Here is a 24110-nt window from a genome sequence, read left to right on the forward strand (position 1 = left end):
GTGAAACTTCACAATGGGAAGAATGTTTAATATCAAGAACTTGGTAAGTGACGTTGGTCAGACAATAGTTGTTTAGTGTCACACACAAAGGATATTTGGTATAATAGCCACCAGACGTGACGTATGGAGAAATGTTAAGAAACAAATTATACTTTCTAATGGTCGTTGACTAGAGTTGAGAGACCTACTCTTGTTTCAAAGACAGCAATAAAGTTATAAAAAGCAAGTGAATGTAATAAAACACAATTGCAGACAAGGAGCCATTATCACAGCTCTTAGAGGTAATGTAATCAAGACTCAAGAGTAAACAAATACAAAGAAACCAAATAACAGAGTATAATGATCGTGCAAAAATGACCTGTTCGTGGTTCTCCTGACACATATGAAGAACCCAATAATCACAAATAGAATAGATAATATGATCTGGACATGTTAATGAACAAAGAAAAACGAAACATGTTGACTAGTTTACAGATTTTTCTAAAAGTATTAACTTTATCGATTTGTTGCTTCCATTTTAAGTATCACAAGTAGACAACACTCGGGACTATCTTGCCATGGGATCCATCGAAGAGTCCAAGCCAATGCTCATTGCTTGAGATTCCAAGCCTTGATTATTATTTTCCCTCGAGTTTTCACACACTATACACTCTTTTAGACCCTGAATAACCTGAGACATGGATGGTCGTTTTGAGGAAGAAGGATTCGCGCATGACAATGCCAGCTCAAGAGCTCTCCATGCAGAATTAGAGTCATAATCTTTGCCAAGGTTTGGATCCATAATCCCAATGATATCACCTTGGCTGATCTTAAAGCCAACCCATTGTGTTATGTGTAAAATTTCTGAAGTTTGATTAATCACGGGTTGGTTTGTGATCATCTCCAACAACACAATCCCGAAACTGTAGACATCACTCTTCTCACTTAGTCGACCAGAACTGTTACATCTGCATGACAACAACATACTTATTTTTAAACATTGAAGAAGGAACACAAAGTTTCAAGAACAAGTGTTTGTGTGTATATATGAAAACTGATAATACTTACTCAGGATCAAGGTATCCCAGAGTACCAGCAATTGCGGTCAAAACCTGAGATTCACCTCCGCTTTGGAAAGATCTAGAGAGTCCAAAATCAGCGAGTTTAGCCTTCAAATTCTCATCCAGCAATATGTTGGCAGTTTTGACATCTCTATGCACCATTGGCGGTGTGCATCCAATATGTAAGTACTCCAATCCTATGCAATAGAATCATGTGTACCAACTGATTTGCTGTAAATAAATTGAATCAATATATTTCCTTGCGGTGCTTTTAAATTATGAACCTGACGCTGTTTCCAAAGCTATTCGTAGTCGAACACTCCACTTGATAATAGATCCACTTCCTTTTCCTGTATATTAGCTCATTAGATCCGTTCGAGTTTTTATTTTTAGTTTCATGAGCAAATGCTACCTGTCAAATGTTGTTTTAAGTCTCCATTGGGCAGAAATTCATAGATGAGAGCCAATTTATCTCCTTCATAGCAATACCCCACGAGGCTCACCAAATTTGTATGGTGAACTCTCAGAAGAAGATCAACCTTCATGTCAAGAAAATATTGAGATGGATAAGCTATGGTGGGCAGTAGAAACACATCACAAGTTAATTGATAATGTTTTCTGTCGAACTATGAATACCTCTGCTTTAAATTCTTTAGAGCCCTGAGTTGAAGACTGAGAGAGTACTTTAACAGCCACCTGTTCATAAATATTTACAGTACCATGATACACCATTCCGAACCCTCCCTTACCTAAAACTCTTTGGAAATTATTTGTCATTTTGATGACTTCTGAATATGTGAATGATATTCCGTGTTTTTAACGGTTTTAAACTCGTTTTGGAGCAATTAAATGGTCGGTTTTAATTAATGTTTTGGTCTATTTGATGCGTTTTGGTGTTCTTAAGTGTAATATGCAGGTTACTAGATAGCTTGAAAGAAAAGAACGCATTCGGGATTTATTCAGAAGCAAGATGGACCGAACAATGGACCGAATGAAGTATTGATCGCACAGAGCACTAGATCGACCGATCCGGGATATGTGGATCGACCGATCCTAGGCTTTCATACACGAGATCGACCGATCCGGGCCATGTGGATCGACCGATCTCAGGCGCTACGGGCTCCACACGCACACACGAGCTTTTCACTCCTTTTTACCCACTCCCCTCAATAATTCACAAAAGAACTCGACCTTTGAGACTCAGAAAAGACCAGGGGCGACCAAGAAGGAGATTTACAAGTTCTAGAGAGAGATTTGAGAGTTTTTGTTCATCTTTTGTGTGATTTGTGAAGATTTGTGAAGGAGTTCATCTCAAAACCATTTGGAGAAGATCTTCTGAACCTTTACTCTGTTTTAATACAATCTTATCATGTTTTCTTCATCAAAATCGTTTTGTTCTTGTTAGTTATGTGTGAGTAGTCATCTAGTTGGGTTTAGGGGTTCTCATAGGGGATTTCTTGATGTTTTGATTCATAAAACGTGTGTAGACTAAGGGATTACGTTTTGGTTCTTCATCTAATGGGTTTCTTACTGCTTGAACTGAATTGATCACTTAGTTCATGATTTCAGATTGTTTGATGCACCGAAAGTGATTGTTTGAACTTCCGAAAATACTTTAGATGAGCAAAGTGTCCTTAACCCTCGGAAGTTGATGTTATTGCGCTTTGTGAACATATTGAACCTGTTCTTAATGCTTGTTTAGAAATTGAAACTCAGCGGAAGTTAGTGTGGAGATTTCTATAACATAGAGAATTAGCGCTACGGAAGTAGGTTAATTCTAATATCGTGTTTGAGTTCTAGACGGTTCTTAATATATCCCTGTGTCTGCCATTAATTGTATCTTGATTAAAAAGAAATCCCTGAGAATTCCCAATGCCCAACGTTTGTTTTAAAATAGTTTTCAAATCGTTTAAATCATCTTTTTACATGCTTGTTTATGCTTTGTGACACTAGAGAAAATTAAATAAAAACCATCAAAAATATATCTTGATTCGCTGTAGCTATTAACTTGTCTGCAACTCTACGTGTGATCATCGGTCCCTGTGGATTCGATCCCGTATTACTACTGCGTACTTTACTGTGCACTTGCAGTTAGATAATCGGGTTAAAACTCGAGACATCAAGTTTTTGGCGCCGTTGCCGGGGACCATTTGGTCACCCTAGAGTTAATGATCAGTTTAAGACTATAGCATTTTCTTTATTTTGTCTAATGTTTCTGTCTTTCTCTTTCTGTTTGTGTTTTCAGGTGAATGAGCGGATTTCATACTAGAAGCAAAGGATCATCGAATTTAATACCTTTGGAGTTAGAGCTCGGCCGCCTAGAGAGACAAGTGAAAAAGAAAAGACTTGAGTCCGCTGAAGAGGTTGAAATGGCTGAACACCAAGAAGACCAATTTCAGGACAACCCGCAAAATCCAATTCCTGTAAATGAACGAGAAGGCAACAATGCTGGTGATAATCAGCAGGCTGGTGTAGCTGCAAGACAACAGGCTGGAGACTATGGCATGCCTAGGATGACGCTTGCACATTATGATACACCAGATGCATTCTATGCCGATCGTTCTGGGATTCGCCCACCTCCCATTGAGAGAAGAGACTTTGAGATCAAGACTGGTCTCATTAATTTGGTGGAGAAAAATCCGTTTCATGGAAACCCGTCTGAGGACCCGATGTATCACTTGGAGCATTTTGAGCGAGTCTGTGACACCAGCAGACATAATGGAGTTCCTCAAGGCGCTTTGAAATGCAGGTTGTTCCCGTTTTCCTTAGCTGATAAAGCTATCAGATGGTTAAAGTCCATCCCTCCAGGATCTCTTACTACATGGGAAGAGACAAGAGCTGCTTTTCTACAGCATTTCTTCACCAAGTCAAGGTCCACATATCTGAGAAGCAGAATTGGAAGCTTTCAGCAGCTTGATTCAGAAAGCTTTCATGAGGCTTGGGAGCGTTTCAAGGAGTACACACAGGACTGCCCTCACCATGGCTACACTGATGTGAGTTTGCTGAACATTTTCTATAATGGAGTTCATGAAGAGAGTCAAGATGCCATGGACACAGCAAGTAATGGTGATTTCATGACCAAGACTGTTGAAGAAGCTTACACCTTGCTGAACAACCTGTCATCCAGCAAAGCAAACCGCAAGTCAAGGTTTGACACCAGCCAGAAGGGTGTTGGTTATGAATCCAAGAAGATAGATGAGCTGAATGCCAAGATTGAGATGCTTCTCAAGAGAGATCAGAAATCTGTGAAATTTGTGGAGGAGCAAGGCTATCGTTCCTCACAAGAAACTGTTGGTGATGATTCAGATGATATGCAAGCTGATGTGAACTACATTGGTGGTCAAGGAAACTACAACAGAGGCTACAATCAGAACCTTGGATGGAGTCAAAATCAGCAAAATAATCTGTCTTACCGGAGCAACAATGTGGAGAATCCACAACATCAGTCCTACCCTCAGGCAGGAAACAGGCAGAACCAGAATCAGAACCAGAGTGTGTTCAACCAAGGATATCAGAACAGAAACCAATATCAGGGGAACAACTCGGGAAACTCAGGATTTCAGCAAAGGCAGCAGTACAACAACTATCAGAATCAAGGAATGCCTCTACGTCACAGCCTTCTCAGGATAACGAAATTAAGAAGATGCTGCAAATGGTGCTAGAAGGTCAGAAGAATAGCACTGCAGAGATAAACACCAAGGTGGATAACATGTATGGAGAGCTTAATGGGAAGTTCGAAGCTTTGAACACCCATTTGAAAGTTTTGGAAAAGCAAGTTGCTCAAACCGCCTCCAGCAGCAGAACAGCACCTGGATTTCTACCAGGGAAGTCAGAGACGAATCCCAAGGAGTTTGTGAATGCTATAACACTTAGGAGTGGAAAAACGATTGAGGAATCGAAAGAGAAAGAGATCGACCGATCTCAAGAACAGATCGACCGATCCAAGGGAAAGGAGATCGACCGATCCGGTCCATCTGGATCGACCGATCCCGTGTCGACGAAGCCAAATTCCTCTGAACCTGAAGAGGTGTATGTGGCGCCTCCTGCTTATGTTCCTAAGGCTCCATACCCATCCAGACCAAGGCAGAAGATCAAAGAACGTGAGTACGAGAAGCTAAAGAACCTTGTTGGGGAGTTACATGTGAGATTGCCATTTGTTGAAGCGGTGAAGATGGTACCTTCTCTTAAAAGGTACATGAAGGAGATTCTTACCGATAAGATGAGCCTAGAGCGGGGTGTGTTGATGCTCAATGAGGAGTGTAGCGCAGTTCTACAAAATGTCATGCCTAAAAAGCGTGAAGATCCCGGAGCATTTGTTCTACCATGCCGCATTGGATCACTTACTTTTGAGAAGAGTCTCTGCGATCTGGGTTCAGGAGTGAGCCTAATGCCTTTCTCTGTCTCTGAGAGGCTAGGCATGACGAACTACAAACCTACAAGGATCTCCTTGGTCCTTGCTGACCGATCAGTGCGAAGACCAGTCGGTGTACTAGAGAACATCCCTGTTGGTGTTGGAAAGGGATACGTGCTTACCGATTTTGTAGTTCTGGAGCTGGAAGAAGAACCTAAAGATCCTCTCATTTTGGGCAGACCGTTTTTAGCTACTGCTGGAGCCATGATTGATGTACAGAATGGGCATATAGACTTACGTCTAGGAGACATGGCGATGAGATACAATGTGGAGAAGGTGCTGAAAAATCCGACTATTGATGGACAGACTTTCTGGGTTGATACATTGACTGAACTGGTGGAGGAAATGGATGAAGAGTTGCACACTGATGATCCTCTACAAGTCGCATTGACCCAAAAGGAGAGTGAGTTCGGGTTCATGAACCAAGAAGTGGTTGGATTTTCTGAGATTTTGGATTCAGCCTCACCGATTGAGAAGCATGTCGCCTATGTCAGCCTTGAAGACTCAGGCACCGATAAAACCGTCAAACCGTCATCCTCCCAACCAGATTGGAGTGAGGAGAATGCTCCAAAGGTGGAACTTAAAGCCCTCCCAGCTGGGCTGAGGTATGCATTCTTGGGACCGAATTCCACATATCCTGTTATTATTTGTGCTAACCTGAATAATGTGGAGACCGCTTTGCTTCTTTCAAAATTGCGAAAGTATAGAAAAGCATTGGGGTACTCTTTGGATGATATTACAGGTATTTCTCCAGATCTTTGCATGCACAAGATTCACTTGGAGGATGAGTCAAAGACGTCCATAGAGCACCAGCGAAGACTGAATCCCAAACTGATGGAAGTTGTGAAAAAGGAGATTCTAAAGCTGTTGAGTGCAGGGGTGATCTACCCAATTTCAGACAGCACTTGGGTGAGCCCGGTTCATGTGGTTCCTAAGAAGGGTGGCATCACTGTCATCACAAATGAGAAGGATGAGCTGATTCCTACCAGAACAGTCACAGGGCATAGGATGTGCATTGACTACAGGAAGCTAAACTCAGCCACAAGGAAGGACCACTTCCCACTTCCTTTCATTGACCAGATGCTGGAAAGACTAGCCAACCACCCCTACTACTGTTTTCTCGATGGCTACTCCGGGTTCTTTCAGATACCCATTCATCCAGACGACCAAGAGAAGACAACATTCACCTGCCCATACGGTACTTTTGCCTACAGGAGAATGCCCTTCGGATTGTGCAATGCTCCTGCAACTTTCCAGAGATGCATGATGTCGATCTTTACTGATCTTATTGAGGACATTATGGAGGTTTTTATGGACGATTTCTCAGTCTACGGTTCTTCATTTAGCGACTGCCTTGCTAATCTGTGCAAGGTGCTGGAAAGATGTGAGGAGAAGAACTTGGTGTTAAATTGGGAGAAGTGTCATTTCATGGTGAAAGATGGCATTGTTTTGGGTCACAGGATATCAGAGCAGGGTATCGAGGTTGACAAAGCAAAGATTGAAGTTATGACCAGCCTACAGCCTCCCAGGACAGTGAGGGATATTCGGAGTTTTCTGGGACATGCCGGTTTCTACAGGAGGTTTATCAAAGACTTCTCTATGATAGCGAGGCCACTCACCCGTCTGCTGTGCAAAGAAGCGAAGTTTGTTTTTGATGCTGACTGCCTCGCTGCGTTTCAGATTCTCAAGAAGTCTCTAGTCAGTGCTCCCATTGTGCAGCCACCAGATTGGGACTTGCCATTTGAAATAATGTGTGACGCAAGTGATTACGCGATTGGAGCTGTTTTGGGGCAGAGAAAAGACAAGAAACTCCATGTGATCTATTATGCCAGCCGAACGCTTGATGATGCTCAAATCAAGTATGCTACCACTGAGAAGGAGTTGCTGGCAGTAGTTTATGCTTTCGAGAAGTTCAGGTCCTATTTGGTGGGCTCGAAAGTAATTGTGCACACAGATCATGCAGCCTTGAAGTACCTGATGACGAAAAAAGATGCTAAACCGAGACTCTTAAGGTGGATCTTACTCCTACAGGAGTTTGATATTGAGATCAGAGACAAGAGAGGAGCAGAAAATGGAGTGGCAGATCATCTTTCCCGAATGAGAGTGGAAGCTGAAACACCACTGGATGATACATTACCCGAGGAGAATGTCTATGTGATCACCTTGCTGGAGGATGAGTATTTGGATCAGGCTGATTGCTGTGCCATGAGACAAATTCAGGATGATCTCCCATGGTTTGCAGACTTTGCAAACTACCTATGTGCTGGAATTGAACCACCGAACCTGAAGGGATATGAGAGGAAGAAGTTCATGAGAGATGTGAACCACTATTACTGGGATGATCCCTTCCTCTACAAGAGATGCTCAGATGGTTTATTCAGGAGATGCGTTCTGGAGAATGAGATGCAAGGGATTCTTTTCCACTGCCACAGTTCAGAATACGCAGGCCATTTTGCAACATTCAAGACGGTTTCTAAGGTCCTGCAGGCTGGTTACTGGTGGCCTACACTTTTCAGAGACGCCCATGAGTTTGTCTCAAAGTGTGATGCATGTCAGCGGAAGGCAACATCAGTAAGAGAAATGAGATGCCCCAAAATTTCATCCTTGAAGTTGAAGTTTTTGATGTATGGGGAATTGATTTTATGGGCCCTTTCCCATCTTCTTATGGAAATGAGTACATCTTGGTTGCGGTTGATTATGTCTCCAAGTGGGTGGAAGCAGTAGCCAGCAAGACAAATGACTCTAGTGTTGTCAAGAAAATGTTCAAGACAGTCATTTTTCCAAGATTCGGGATCCCGAGAGTGGTTATTAGTGATGGAGGCTCTCACTTCATCAACAAGACGTTCGATAAACTGCTGAAGAAACATGGAGTAAAGCATAAGGTAGCTACACCTTATCATCCTCAGACAAGTGGGCAGGTTGAAATATCGAACCGAGAAATCAAGGGGATTTTGGAGAAGGCTGTAGGCAAAACAAGGAAAGACTGGGCTGTGAAGCTTGATGACGCCTTATGGGCGTATAGAACCGCCTACAAGACTCCCTTGGGCACCACTCCTTTTAATCTGGTCTATGGAAAGTCTTGTCACCTACCTGTGGAATTGGAGTACAGTGGTTTTTGGGCAACGAAGTTGATGAACTTCGACATTAAAACCGCAGCAGAAAGGAGGATGGTTCAGTTGAACGAGCTGGACGAGATTCGGTTGAACGCCTATGAGAACACCAAAATCTACAAGGAAAGAACTAAGGCATGGCATGACAGAAAGATAATCCCGAGAGACTTCGCTGCTGGAGACAAAGTCCTTCTGTTCAACTCTAGACTCAAGCTATTTCCTGGAAAGCTTAAGTCTCGTTGGTCCGGACCCTTCACCATCACAGAGGTTAGACCTTATGGAGCTGTTGTCTTGGAAGACAATGGGAGGAAATTCACCGTCAATGGGCAGAGGCTAAAACCTTACTTCACAGATGCAAAACCCGAAGAAGGAACCAACATTCCTTTATCGGAACCTGATCTCGCCTAAGGACAACAAAATAGTCAGGCTCGCGACTTTAAACAAGCGCTGAGTGGGAGGCAACCCACATGGTTTGATTTTCTTTCTCTTTTGTGATTATGTTTTTTTTGTGTGAATTGATTTTTGGATGTGTTTTTTAGATGATTTTCAGGCATGTATCACGATCAGGCAGAGATCGGTCGATCCAACGCCTATGGATCGGTCGATCTAAGGCGCCCACGGCACCGCTGCTGGACCTGAGGCAGCGGAGGACTCTGATGATGATGGAGCCTTGGAGAGGCGCTCCAAGAGGCGTACTGACCGCAACGCCTGATCGGTAATCTCTCTTGGAATTATTTTCACACCGAGACGGTGTGAAGTAAGTCTGGGGGAGGATGCTACTTATGTACCATATTGCTTTTATTTCTTTTATTTTCTTTGTGTTTTAAAAACTCTCTACGTATTTTTCTCAGACCCTGTGATGATTATTAGACTACTTCCTTGTGTGTTGTGCTTTACATTTCATATTGACCATTTTTCAGGACTGTTAGCGCAGACAAACCGAGGAACCACTTGACCAAACAACCTCTCCTTAAATCTTTTATCAAGTCTCGGTGAATTGTAGTCGACTCAACTATTTTTGACCATTAATGAATTTAATTTCTTTTGACCAGGAATCAACATCAGGAAACGGTACACCATATACACATTCAGGATTTTCTTTACCACATTCTACCACTCTTTAATAATCCTGAATGGCCAGACTCATCAATAGTTTGGTACCACACCTACACCTTACCCTTTTATTTCATCTCCATGCATTCTTACACACTGATCATATGTGCATACATGTGCAAAAACAATGGAGAGATTAGGGTAGACATGGTTCATCCGACTGCTTAGGTAGGATCGGAACATTTAGGTGGTTAGACACGGACCTGTGTGTCTAGAGGTGTAAATAGAAAAATTGGGTGTTGTAAGTGTGTGATTGCATCGCAGTGTATATATTCGATTCCGGTTTGTATAAGTTTTCTTAAAAAAAAAAAAAAAAAAAAAAAAAAAAAAAAAAAAGATATGATTCGATCGATTACCACAAAACATTTGCAAGTAATCGGTCCAAAAAAAAAAAAAAAAAAAAAAAAAAAAATTTCATGTTTATATCTCATTCAGTATATTTGATTTAGACATTTTATTTTTATTTTATGTACTAGAGATGATGCTTTGTTTAAATTTGGGGTTAGAGTTTGAGATTTGTTGGTTTTTGATCATTTGAGACTTGAGCAGTTCGAAAACATGGTTATCAATATACTCGGTCTCTCCAGCGATTTTGCATAATGTTTTGCATTTTTTTTTGTTATCGCTGATACCCACAAACACTTGAGCCTCACCTAATTAAACACTAAAACAGCCTCCCAAACACCAAGCCCGTTATACCTGATGGAGATATCTTTGGTGGAAAGGTCACGCCCTTTTTAATGAATGTAAAGAGTTGATTACTTGAAACTGAGACTTGCAGGTCTGAAATATGGAAAGGTTTGCGCGGTCTTGGTGGGGATTTGGAATGAAAGCCTTGACAGTCTCTGATTTAAGTGGTTAGCGAAATCACAAGGTAAGGTCTACTGAGGGTTAGTGAGCTCCCAAATTTTAATCCGCTTCACTTGAGGACAAGCAAAGATTCAAGTCTGGGGGAGTTGATATTCCGTGTTTTTAACGGTTTTAAACTCGTTTTGGAGCAATTAAATGGTCGGTTTTAATTAATGTTTTGGTCTATTTGATGCGTTTTGGTGTTCTTAAGTGTAATATGCAGGTTACTAGATAGCTTGAAAGAAAAGAACGCATTCGGGATTTATTCAGAAGCAAGATGGACCGAACAATGGACCGAATGAAGTATTGATCGCACAGAGCACTAGATCGACCGATCCGGGATATGTGGATCGACCGATCCTAGGCTTTCATACACGAGATCGACCGATCCGGGCCATGTGGATCGACCGATCTCAGGCGCTACGGGCTCCACACGCACACACGAGCTTTTCACTCCTTTTTACCCACTCCCCTCAATAATTCACAAAAGAACTCGACCTTTGAGACTCAGAAAAGACCAGGGGCGACCAAGAAGGAGATTTACAAGTTCTAGAGAGAGATTTGAGAGTTTTTGTTCATCTTTTGTGTGATTTGTGAAGATTTGTGAAGGAGTTCATCTCAAAACCATTTGGAGAAGATCTTCTGAACCTTTACTCTGTTTTAATACAATCTTATCATGTTTTCTTCATCAAAATCGTTTTGTTCTTGTTTAGTTATGTGTGAGTAGTCATCTAGTTGGGTTTAGGGGTTCTCATAGGGGATTTCTTGATGTTTTGATTCATAAAACGTGTGTAGACTAAGGGATTACGTTTTGGTTCTTCATCTAATGGGTTTCTTACTGCTTGAACTGAATTGATCACTTAGTTCATGATTTCAGATTGTTTGATGCACCGAAAGTGATTGTTTGAACTTCCGAAAATACTTTAGATGAGCAAAGTGTCCTTAACCCTCGGAAGTTGATGTTATTGCGCTTTGTGAACATATTGAACCTGTTCTTAATGCTTGTTTAGAAATTGAAACTCAGCGGAAGTTAGTGTGGAGATTTCTATAACATAGAGAATTAGCGCTACGGAAGTAGGTTAATTCTAATATCGTGTTTGAGTTCTAGACGGTTCTTAATATATCCCTGTGTCTGCCATTAATTGTATCTTGATTAAAAAGAAATCCCTGAGAATTCCCAATGCCCAACGTTTGTTTTAAAATAGTTTTCAATTCGTTTAAATCATCTTTTTACATGCTTGTTTATGCTTTGTGACACTAGAGAAAATTAAACAAAAACCATCAAAAATATATCTTGATTCACTGTAGCTATTAACTTGTCTGCAACTCTACGTGTGATCATCGGTCCCTGTGGATTCGATCCCGTATTACTACTGCGTACTTTACTGTGCACTTGCAGTTAGATAATCGGGTTAAAACTCGAGACATCAGTGAACCTTCTGCTTTTCTTATTAGCAAATGTAACATTTGCCATTGACGTCCCCAGTAGCAAATGGAGACCTGTACATCGGAATAAAAATGTAATCAACGGCATTTAAAACATTTTTATATGGTTTCTTATTTAGATTATCACCAATGCAACTTTATTTTCTTTTCTATATTCTATTCTAAAATAGAATAACTCTATTATAAATAACATTTCTCTATATTCTATTCTTGTATATAGTAATTTTATTATAGAACTATACCATTGGAGCAAATCCACCTCTATAATAGAGTTATTCTATTTTAGAGGAAAATAAGAGGAGAAAATAGAGCTGCATTAGAATGCTATTAGAGGATCTCTTGCAATTACCTTCCATAATACTTAGGTTTTTCATTCTGACTACAAGAAAAAGAACCACTACAAAAATGACAGTGGCTGCAGAAGCAACTGATACAACAATTGTCACAACAACCTTCTTCTTAGTTGGCTTTTTACATGGATCAGAGAGACAAAGTCTTGGGTTTCCTTCAACACTACAACAAGACAAGGGTTGTTCAGGACAACAAATGCACCAAAAGGGTTATAGGTAACGAATGATAAATTTCAAAAGCTATGTGGAAATTTTCTTACGATAGCTCTAGTCCTTTCCTTTGAAAGGCTTGAGGAAGTGAACCACTAAGATTGTTCCGGCTTAAATTTCTGTTAAAAACGACTCTTACATGAGGTGAAATTTTAAAATCTATTGGAAAATATATCTAGAGAATCACGTACATGACCGTCAACGATTTCATGTTGCCTAGAAACTCAGGCACTCCTCCAGTCAAGTTATTATTCGACAAGTCCCTAATGTTAGAAAGACAGAATAAATTAATACATGGACGGTTTATCACATTTACTCCCATCCATCCAGCTATCCATATCCTTAATACCAATTTCTCGCCTTCATTAAACGATCTTAATACTTACAGTTTTTCTAACTGTGTAAGGTTTTGAATGGCAGCTGCTATTGTTCCAGTTAAACCACTTGAAGACAAGTTTCTAGTGTTCAGAATCAGATTTTAAGTGTTAGTGATCACGAATACTATCAAATATTGAAGAGTCTGTGAGGGAAAGTACAACAAAACTTTAGACTTACAAAGTAGTGAGTCTTGGTGGCATGGACGCAACCGTGTTGGTGCAGTTTAAACCGTCCCACCTGAGCTGCTGAGGGACGCATGGATCACCTTGCCAGTTGATTCTACTCAGTGCATAGCTTGTTGCGATGCTTTTTATAGCACTCACTGACATGAAAAGGTTTGTGTCTTGAGTAATCTATTGCATCTATGTTTTTTTCTTACGATATGAATAAAAAACATAAGACCTTAAATGCATAATCTGGTAATAGAAAGTCACATACCGTCGCTTTCATCTGTTTCGGACTGTGGAAGGTGAATAACTGTGAAGACTTCAAAAGCATTAAGTAGCGGTGGAAGAGTTGATCTGTTAGTTCTTATCAACTGAACACTGCATTTACCTCCATTGCAAGTTCTTGGTGACTTATTAAAGATAGTTAGTAAATTTAACTTCAACGGAACTAGAGGGCCATAATAATGTTGTCCATTCCATACCATGCTGAACTCCCTGGTTTCATTTGCCTCCAAATCTTGGAGCTCAGCAAAGTGTGCGTATAAGTGATATTGGGCATCAGGATTTGCTGAACTCCATTCAATCGTCAATGGCGCACTGGCATTAGTAGGCGTGGCAGCATATTTTAGTGCATCTTTCGGTGGAGCATATTTGTTGGAATGGACCACATCGAGATCGGTGGAAATCTGCGTCCATTCCATCTTAAAGTATGATCTCCATATCCGGTCATAGATATCTCTTGAGTACCTATGTAGTGATGACATGTTGTTTTAGCAACGTAAAATGTCAAGGAACTCTATAATTCACACAAAAGAAAAAATATAGACAAAAAGAAACAGAGAAGCCGAAAAATAAAAACAAGAAGAGCCATTGTTAAGTTGAAGTCTACTTACCGTATCTGAGATCCTGACTTGCTAAGATAATACATGTTGTAAAGATTCAGGGAGTCAGATTCAGTGCTATAAGAAACATTTTCCATTGGCCGTAATTCCAAAGCCGATATTAGTGGTGTAGTTTCGCCAGTCTTAACAAGACAAATCTGCAACGAGTTTGATGTTGGGATGTGTAACATATCTTGCCGTGTACCATTCACCGCTCTTTCCAAATCTATCGTGGCCCATAGATTAGGTCCAAGATAAAGATCGAAGACTGGTTTAATGTCATGACCATCGTAATTTCCGTATATAAAAGTAGCTCTGATCAGATATTTACTCCCCTTCCCCACATTTAGATTGTAGCAGTTCCGTATACCATCTGGAAAGTACCTCAGCGTTGTGTATGGCTTCATGAATCTACTCACCAGAGTTGACTGAATTTTACCAGTTTTTCCACTCTGGATGAATGTTGCGTCCGAGGAGAAGTGCAGCCTGCTAAACGTATCATTATAAGGGGACCGTCCATTCGCAGGTAGCCCACAATCCAAACTGATGAACCCTGCTTGCAGACATGGTAAAGATTGACCATGAAAACCAGTGCAGTTAAAATTAAAATTAAAAAAAAAAACTTTAGTAGTAGGAAGGTATATATAACAAAGAAGATATCTGATACCTTGTTGTTCTTGAGCTTGAATAAAATTCGTAATGGCAAAAGCTGCAAATAGCGCCAATAAAAGCCCAAGATAGTTCTCCATACTCTCTTAACTCCCAATAGAAATAAAGAAACTCGTTGGCTAAGTTATTTTTTTTTTAACACAAACTTATTTTCATTCATAATCAAACTTTTTCACTACAATAACAAGAGGGGATTATACATCCTCTTTGGTCATAAGCATAACATACAACACATAAATAGTCTAAGAAAGATAAGTCTTCAACCGAAGATGACAGCGAATTCGAGACGAAGCTTGAATGCGTCGAGTGAGCCTTCACGACAAAGTCGGACAGCTGGAGAATAGTCACATAATGTGACGTTGAGGTCCAGACCTCATCTACAAGAATTACCGAAGTAGTCTCGGTTGCATCTTCAGATCCCGTGGAGATCGCTACGCAAGATGACAAACCGATGAGGGAACTGAAGCAAACACTCAGCAACGACAACGAAACCGAGGAGGAGGAACGAAGGATAACCAATCCCGGTGAACCCACCGGTAAAATTTTCCCAAAGGATAAATATGATCGTGTAATACGAGAAGGATAGATCCTGTTGAAATCACAGGAACTCAAACTGACCCCACCACTAGCTAATCTTAATCGTTGGATAACTCTTTCTTCTACATATCTGGGACTTTTCCAATATCTTGGGCTGACAGTTTCAAAAACGCATATGGGCTAGGCCCAAACATAATCAGTTGTTACCTCAGGAGACGCTGTCATTCTGGCACGGGGTACGAAGGATACGAAGTCGCCGGCAAAGCTCCGACGAAGAGGACATGAAGCACTGTCGATGATTAACGGAGGGGAGGAGAGCATCACTTTTCGGTATGAAGGAAGTGAAATGATACCGAAGTAACTCGGAACTGAACTGGTGATGCTTCGAGATCTGCCGTCAGTCTGATGAAGAGGAGCAACCCGCAGTAGTTTGTGGGACTCAAGCCTCCCCGGAGACGAGGAGGTTGATCTCGTCGGTTGAAATCGCGGCTCCGTATAGCGTTTAAAGGCTTGGACTTGACGACAAACAGAGAGAGGTACGACGGGGTTTGAACCCGAAGACCAGAGCTTAGCGGCGGTGAGAGAACCCTCTCGACTCATCGCTAAGAGAAGGACCTGTCGGAAGGAAAGGACCACCGAAAAAAGCGTAACGAAGAGTCCTCTTCTCCGTTGTAACATTTGTCGGGATCGCCTTCCTCCAAACATCCAAGTGACACGAGTGAATAAACAAAAAACAGAGCAGGAAATCAAGAACACTATAGTGTAGGAGAAGAGCAGCGTCGTCGATAAGGCCCAGCGCCGGCGAGAAACGCCGTTGCCGGCGCCGAGGGGCATGGATCTCGTTTGTGCCTCGAGCCCCGACTCGTTGGCTAAGTTATGGAAGATAAATAGAGAACAAATAAGCAAACCCAAATCATTGACTAAAAGAAAGACTTTAACAAGTCAATGGTGCATGCTATTCTCCATAATAAAAACAAGAATATACTTCTTAATAGGGATGTTGCTGTAACGTTACGTGACATGATATAGTCCTTCACAAAAGTCTTTCAGTTATTGATTTTAAATAACGTGAGTGTGAACACAAATGCAAAGTCAAACATAAACCACGTGAAGCTCTCAAAGATAAAACATGGTTTGACAAAACGAAGATATATGATATCGCAGGGGGCAACCATACCTCCGAGCCAAAAGAAAAGTCAAGGTTATGAACTTGAGAAAGTCAACAGTTTTGCTTAAGTAGATATAAGCCCTGTTCGTTAAACGAACGCTGCGGCAGCGGCTAGAGATCAAAATTCAGAATGAAAAAAGGAGTATCCAAAGGGAAAGAGAGAAGAACAAGGGAAGAAATCCTTTGTTTTCAGTCGCACAGAGGAGCGAGAAATGAGGAATAATGGTCGCTACTTTTTTTGGCGTTAGCGGCAACACCGGAAAGCTTATTTTATTCTGACGCCTCGTCTCTGTTCAGCGGCAACACCGGAAAACTTATGAACAAATCTATGACGCCGCGTCTCTGTTCCGCGTTCGTTCTCTGTTCCGCGTTCGTTAAACGAAGAGGGCTATAATAAAACATGCAATAACTTAAAAAACGTTTTCCCCCGAAGCGTTTGACTCTGTGCAGTGGAATTTTCTTCTCAATACTCTTGAGGCTATGTATTTTCCCCCGAAGTTCATTCACTGGATCTCACTGTGCGTCACAACAGCCTACTTTTCAGTTCAAGTGAATGGAGAACTAGCAGGATTTTTTAAAAGTGAACGAGACTTGCGGCAGGGTTGTGCTCTCTCTCCTTATTTATTTGTCATCTGTATGAATGTCCTTTCAAAGCTTTTGGATAAAGCAGCTTTGGATCGAAAGATTGGCTTCCATCCGAAATGCAAGAATCTTGGACTGACCCACTTGAGTTTTGCTGATGACATCCTAGTGTTTACTGACGGCAAAATTTGCTCCATTGACAGCATAGTTGCGGTGTTTGACAACTTTGCCAAAATATCAGGCCTTCACATAAGCATGGAGAAATCGACCATCTACTATGCTGGTGTGCAGGACTCGACTCGCCAAGTAGTCCACTCGCAGTACCAGTTTGAATCAGGTGAACTCCCTGTTCGATATCTCGGACTTCCTCTCCTTACTAAACGTATGGGAAGTCAAGACTATCAGCCTCTTCTCGAACAGATAAGGAAACACATCAGTCTTTGGACCAACCGTTTTCTATCGATGGCAGGTCGATTCCAACTAATTTGTTCGGTTCTTATGAGCATAACTAATTTTTGGATGTCTTCCTTCCGACTACCGGGAGAATGCCTAAAGGAAATAGATCGTCTTTGCTCTGCTTTCTTGTGGTCAGGTCCTACTTTGAATCCTAGGAAATCTAAGATTTCATGGGAGACAGTCTGCACACCAAAGAGAGAAGGGGGACTGGGCTTACGGCCGTTAAAAGAAGCAAATATGGTCAGCTATTTGAAACTTGTGTGGCGACTAACATCTCAGCGATCTTCACTGTGGGTTAAGTGGGTCCAGGAAAATCTATTTCGGAATGGGAACTTCTGGACAGTGAAAGAAAATACTTGTTTGGGATCTTGGATGTGGCGTAAACTTTTGAAGTATAGAGACAAAGCAAAGGCTCTTCATCGGATGGATGTTCAAAATGGACAATCAACTTCGTTCTGGTATGATACTTGGACAGATATGGGACCTTTAATCGATCTGGTAGGAGCAAGGGGCTGTATTGAGATGGGCATATCAGCTACGGCTTCAGTAGCATCTGCTGTAGCACGACGCAGACGTACTCACCGGGTAGATGTCTACAATTTGTTTGAGTCGGCTTTGGAGAACCAAAGGAACAAAATAACAGACAAAGCAGATGTCTCTTTATGGAAACAGAGTGGAGATAACTATCGGTCACAGTTCAGTACCAAAAGAACTTGGAATCTGATTCGAAAAGAACATTCTCAGGTCCAATGGCACTCAGGGATTTGGTTTCAACATGCAACCCCAAAATATGCTTTCTGCACCTGGTTAGCTACCCACAACAGATTAACCACAGGTGATCGTATGGCTGCTTGAAACAGTGGTATCAACTCTTTGTGTATCTTCTGCAACCAAGTGACTGAGACCCGCGACCACATTTTTTTCGAATGTGTGTTCTCTACGGAAGTGTGATCCCGCTTAACAAAAGGGCTCCTACGTACCTGTTTCTCTGCAGCTTGGGGTGTTCTTCTCCAACTGATAATGGACACGACACTGGACTCTAAAACAAGGTTCTTGCTGCGGTACACGCTGCAGGCATCGGTTCACTCTATATGGAGGGAGAGAAATGATCGACTTCATGGCGCAACGCCTATGAACCCCGCCTCTTTGGTTAAGATGATTGACAAACAGATTCGTAACTGGTGTTTAGCGGTTTCAGCTACGGGTCACAGGAATTATGAAGCTCTGCTGCAACGCTGGTTCTCTTCAAGGGCCTAGGTTCTGTTTTCCAACACATGATCTTCTGTTTTTATCTCTTTAAAGTCAGTAAGGTCTAAACAGATATACTTGATGTACAAAAGTTAGTTTTTTTTGAATAAATTTTACAAATATTCAAAAACAAATAACTTAAAGATAACTCTAGAAAGCTTATGGCAGTCTCTTAATTATGGAATCTGACAATCTATGAACATATACACCACTTTTGAGCTTGTTTTAGAACTCTACATAAAATACAGAAGGCGAGGGTTAAGATGAACATGCTCAAATATTGATGGGAGAATAAGTAGCATACTAGAATTACGTTAAGGAATAAATTGTTACATCAAAGGAGGCTCAATTATATAAGACTAACAATAATGCTTTTTTTCACTGCTCTCATTAATTTATAGTCTCTTAATCCAGGTGCTTAGCGTCATTGTTTGGGAGCAGAGATAAGTCAATAAGAAATCACAACCACATTCTTCTTTCTTTAGTTCTTACGGAGAAGTTGATTTGGGACAATGTCGTATTTGGGGCAACAGTAGTTTCTTGGTCAGAGAATATGCATCTTACTTCCAAAGAAACTATAAATTAAATCATACCCAAAGATGTATTAATGATGCACGAAGAAATTCTTCTAACCACTATATATTTGCCAAATATGATCATAGTGTTGTTTTTATAAGCTGAGAATATGATGTGGACTTCTGTTGAGTTACTTTCGTTCTATGAATTGAATCAAGCCGTGAACTATAGACCAAAAATCACCAAAGAGCAGACAACACTCAAAATCACAGAAACCATATTCACCTTAGTCCACACTCAAGAAATTTTACGATTTTAGCTAAATATATAAATAACAAATGTATTTGTTGAGTCTATATTGGTACTACAGGTATACAACACTCAAAACTATCTTGCCCTAGGAACTACCGTACTATCCAAGCTAATGTTAATTTCTTGAGATTCTAGCAGGCCTCCATTGTTACTTATCCTCGAATTTTCACATGCAATACATTCTTTTAGCTCGTTAATAACCTGAGACATGATTGGTCGTTTTGAGGAAGAAGTATCAGTGCATGACACTGCCAGCTCAAGAGCTCTCCACGCAGAATTAGAGTCATAATCCCCACAAAGTTTTGGATCCATGATCTCAGTTATATCACATTGGTTAAGCTTAGTGCCAACCCATTCCGCTACGTGATACTCTTCGGAGATCACGGGTTTGTTTGTGATCATCTCTAATAACACGACCCCATAACTATATACATCACTCTTCTCAGCCAACCGGTTTGTACGGTAATACCTACAATACAAGAGCATGGTAAAACTCAAACCATTTAAGAATGTATAGAAAATTTCAGAACAAACGTGTGTGTGTGTGTAAACTACTTACTCGGGATCAATGTATCCATGAGTACCGGCAACTTCCGTGAATTCCTGAGATTCGCGTCCACCGAAAGATCTTGAGATCCCAAAATCAGCAAGTTTAGCCTTAAAATTCTCATCTAGCAATATGTTGGCAGTTTTGACATCTCTATGAACCATCGGTGGTGTGCATCCAACATGTAAGTACTCCAACCCTATGCAATAAAATCATCTATATCAACTGATTTTATGTAAAAACAATTGAATTGATATCTTGTCCTAAGGTTTTTTAACTTAGTAACCTAGTGCTGTCTCCAAAGCTATTCGTAGACGAACACTCCAGTTGATGATGGATCTACCTCCTTTTCCTGAATACACAAAGATCATTCTGATTTTCTGAGTTTCATGAGTTACTGCTACACGTGAAATTACTATAAAAAATATCACCTGACAAATGTTGTTTTAGGTCTCCATTGGGCAGAAACTCGTAGATGAGGGCCAAGTGATCTCCTTCATAGCAATACCCGACGAGGCTCACCAAATTTGTATGGTGAACTCTCAGAAGAAGATCAACCTAAGGCAAGACCCATATCAAGAAAATATTGAAATCTATTACCTTAGTGAATGTAGAAACAAATTATATAGTTTAACTGGGAAGGCTAAAGAATTATGAAAACCTCTGCTTTGAATTGTTCATAGCCTTGAGTTGAAGTTTGAGAGAGTAGTTTAATAGCCACTTCGGAACCATTTACAGTACCTTGATACACCATACCAGAACCTCCTTTGCCAATAACTCTTTGGAAGTTATTTGTCATTTTGACGACCTCAGAGTATGTGAACCTTCTGCTTTTCTTATTAGCAAATGTATCATTCACCATAGATGTACCTGGTGGCAGGGGTAGATCTATAATCAGCATAAGGGCGTTACCATAAAAGTTTTTTATATGTTATGACATTCACAAGAATCCCTAGATTTTTTTATTTAAAGTCTATCTTGCCAGTACCTCCCACAGCAGTTGCTTTTTTCTTTCTCCATACAAGGAAAATAACCAATACAGCAATGACTACGGCCGCAGAAGCAATTGATGCAACAATTGGCACAAGAACTTTCTTCTTAGGTCGTTTTCTACATGCATTAGAGAGACAAAGCATGGGGTTTCCATCAACCCTACAAGTAGACAAGGTTTGTTGAGGACAACAGTTGCACAACGCAAAAGGGCTTGTGGATTGTTACTGAATATATTTGAAAAGATATGAGGAAGGTTTCTTACAATAGCTCTAGTCCTTGCTTTTGTAGAGCTTGTGGAATTGAGCCATTAAGATTGTTCCTACTCAAGTTTCTGTCAAAAGACGACTATGATCTGAGTTGATTTTTTTTTTTTTTTGTAACTGGCTTCATCTGAGTTGAATTTTGAAAAGCATTATATGTTGAGAGAAACTTACATGAACATCAAGGATTTCATGTTGCCTAGAAACTCTGGCACTCCTCCAGTCAAGTTATTATTTGACAAGTCTCTAATGTTAGCAAGAGAGAGTATGGTAACCATATCTTAGCCAATATATCCCATCTCTATAGTAACAACATTTCACCTCTAATCAACAATGAAAATACTTACAGTTTTTCTAGTTGTGGAAGATTTTGAACAGCAGCTGCGATGTTTCCAGTTAAACCACTTGAAGATAAGTTTCTGGGCATTGTTGAAAATTACATTCAAAAGTGTTAATGATCACAATTAAATACCAAGAGATCTTGAAGAGTGAGTGAGTGTGCATGCATGTGTAGTACGTACTGAACTCACGACTTACAAAGAAGTGATTCTTGGCGATATAGACATATCCGTGTTACTACAGTTTAGCCCGCCCCATAAAAACTGTCGAGGGACGCATGGATCGCCTTGCCAAGCTATTCTACTCAATCCATACTTGGCTTCAATGTTTTTTATAGCAGCCACTTACATTAAAAAAAGTTTAAATGATGTTAACAATTAATCTATGAACTGTCACAAGTACTATTATGTTTATGATTTGTTTCCACATACCATCGTTTTCATCGGTTTCAGATTGAGGAAATCGGATGACTGTGAAGATTTCCAAGGCGTTAATTAGAGGTGAAAGAGTTGATCTGTTGGTTCTTGTGAGCTGCAAAATGCATTCCATTCCTTGGCAAGTTCCCACGCTTGAAACAGTAGTTATATCAAGCTTCTTAGGAATGATAGGGTCAGATAAAACTTCTCCGTTCAATGAGATGTTGAACTCTCTGGTATCCTTTGCCTGCAAGTCTTGGATCTCGGCAAAGTGTGCGTAAAAGTAGTACTCTTCACCAGAACCTCCTGAAGGCAATTCAATCGTTAATGGCGCATTAGCATCAGTAGGCGTGGCAGCATGTATCAGCACATCTTTTGGTGGAACATATTTGTTGGAATTGTTCACGTCAAGAGCGGTGGAAATTTGTGTCCATTCCTTTTGAAAGCTGGCTCCATTATATGCTACCCATTCGCGATCATAGATATCTTTCATGTACCTGTGAAGTGAATAGTGTTGTTTTAGCAGTACGATGGGTAAATAAGATTAAACAGACTCTTTTGTTTCAAATTAAATGTCACTTTAGAGTAAACTTTCTGTTACAATATATGTCACTTTATAATTTCAGTGCAACTTTTGTCATTACTTATCTATTTTATTCCTAACTAAATGAAAAAGCAAGAAATGCTTTAGAATTTCAATAGTCAAACACTGGTAAAACTGAATATTTAATTCGTTTTTCTTAATTTGTTTAAAATAACCTTAAACAACATCAGAATTTGAAACGGATGAACTGGGAATTTATCTTGGAAACTGGTCACAAAAGTGCAAAACATACAGAAGCAAACCAGAGCTGGAGAGGAGAAACGTTGTTAAACTAATATTGACTTACCTTATATTAGATCCTGACTTGCTAAAGTAGCTCCGGGAGAGACGCATCAAGGAACCAGACTTAGTGATATAAGAATCGTTTCCCAGTGCCCGTATCTCCAAAGCCGATATGAACGGTGTAGTTTCACCAGTCTTGACAAGACAAATCTGCAACGAGTCTGACGTTGGCATGTGTAAGATCTCTTCGTTAGTACTATTCGTCCCTAGCCTTTGGAAATCTATCTTGGCCCACAGATTAGGTCCAATATACAGATCAAACTTGGGTTTAACGTCAAAACCATCGTAATTTCCATATACAAACCTAGCCACGATCATATGTGTCCTGCCTTTCTCAACTTTTAGACCGTAGCAGTTCCGTATCCCATCTGGAAAATATCTAAGCGTCTCGTAAGGCTTCGCGAATCCCTCAGGATTTTCTCGGATTCGACCATTTCTTCCGCTACGTATGAACGTTTCGTCCGAAGTGAACATCAGTTTAGTATAACTCTCTTCATAAGGAGACGTTTCATTCGCGGGCAGCCCGCAATCCAAACTGGTGAATCCTGTTAACAGACATTGTAATCCACTTCTGAGAACCCAAACTTTCCGAAAAGAATGTTTCAAAAAATATATAATAATAATACCTTGTTGGCCTTGAGCTTGAATAATATGGATGATGGAGATTAGTGACAGCAATAGCCCAAGAAATTTTGTCATATTCTCTTACCTGCCAAGGGAATATCAAGAAAATCATTCCCAGGCTGTGGAAGATAAAGGGAGCATGTATAAAGCTAAAAGAAAGACTTTTCAAGTCCTTTCTAAAATAGTCTTTGTCAAATCAACAGAAACGAGTAAACGCGTTTTCTAGACTAGTAGTGCAACTCCACCGACGGAATTAAAGGACAAGAGTGGCCCAACATCACCATCATTAACATATTCATGGAAAATATGGAGCAGAGACAGAATCACGTTAAGATTTAAGAAGGAACTATTACATCAAAGACGAAGACTCAATTATATTAAGACTAGTCCAACAGGAATCTCCTTTCTTTGTTTGACTAGTAACATATTATTTCGTTTAAGGGCAGAGATAAGTCAAAGAGAAGAGATTACAACCATTTTCTGTTTCTTTTAGTTTTTCTTTATAGAGAAGTTGATATAGGACCGTGTCATATTTGGTACAACATTGGTTTTCTTGAGTCACACACGATATGTATCTTTACACTTCCAAAGGAGTTATCAAT

The 24110-nt window shown here is 40.4% G+C and overlaps 3 protein-coding genes and 1 non-coding gene across 5 annotated transcripts; all 4 read right to left on the reverse strand.

Moving 5' to 3' along the window:
- Positions 1-246: 246 nt before the first annotated feature.
- Positions 247-1842, reverse strand: LOC125581352 (receptor-like protein kinase At5g59670). Its single transcript, XM_048746651.1, has 3 exons — positions 1325-1842; positions 1048-1237; positions 247-947 (listed from the first exon to the last, which is right to left on the reverse strand). Exons 2-3 carry the CDS (start codon positions 1200-1202, stop codon positions 548-550), a joined length of 555 nt encoding a protein of 184 aa, XP_048602608.1. The 5' UTR covers positions 1203-1237; positions 1325-1842; the 3' UTR covers positions 247-547.
- Positions 1843-3919: 2077 nt separating this feature from the next.
- LOC125582717 lies at positions 3920-4026 on the reverse strand. Its single transcript, XR_007320173.1, has one exon. It is a non-coding gene; the product is annotated as a small nucleolar RNA R71 (small nucleolar RNA).
- Positions 4027-11957: 7931 nt separating this feature from the next.
- Positions 11958-14498, reverse strand: LOC125581351 (probable LRR receptor-like serine/threonine-protein kinase At5g59680). Its single transcript, XM_048746650.1, has 3 exons — positions 13968-14498; positions 13346-13821; positions 11958-13229 (listed from the first exon to the last, which is right to left on the reverse strand). Exons 1-3 carry the CDS (start codon positions 14360-14362, stop codon positions 13081-13083), a joined length of 1020 nt encoding a protein of 339 aa, XP_048602607.1. The 5' UTR covers positions 14363-14498; the 3' UTR covers positions 11958-13080.
- A 4899-nt stretch (positions 14499-19397) lies between these two features.
- LOC106387028 (receptor-like protein kinase At5g59670) lies at positions 19398-23744 on the reverse strand. Of its 2 annotated transcripts, none has more exons than XM_022695896.2 (13): positions 23511-23744; positions 22889-23429; positions 22014-22495; positions 21781-21925; positions 21591-21662; positions 21418-21489; positions 21246-21314; positions 20979-21142; positions 20652-20860; positions 20422-20548; positions 20277-20342; positions 20003-20189; positions 19398-19912 (listed from the first exon to the last, which is right to left on the reverse strand). In XM_022695896.2, exons 1-13 carry the CDS (start codon positions 23581-23583, stop codon positions 19519-19521), a joined length of 2601 nt encoding a protein of 866 aa, XP_022551617.2. In that variant the 5' UTR covers positions 23584-23744; the 3' UTR covers positions 19398-19518. The 2 variants fall into 2 exon arrangements, with proteins under 2 accessions (XP_022551617.2, XP_022551618.2); XM_022695897.2 differs by having other exon boundaries at positions 22889-23442; positions 23511-23662.
- Positions 23745-24110: the final 366 nt, after the last annotated feature.

The sequence above is a fragment of the Brassica napus genome, chromosome C2 (genome assembly GCF_020379485.1).
Source record: "Brassica napus cultivar Da-Ae chromosome C2, Da-Ae, whole genome shotgun sequence".
NCBI classification, from domain to species: domain Eukaryota; kingdom Viridiplantae; phylum Streptophyta; class Magnoliopsida; order Brassicales; family Brassicaceae; genus Brassica; species Brassica napus.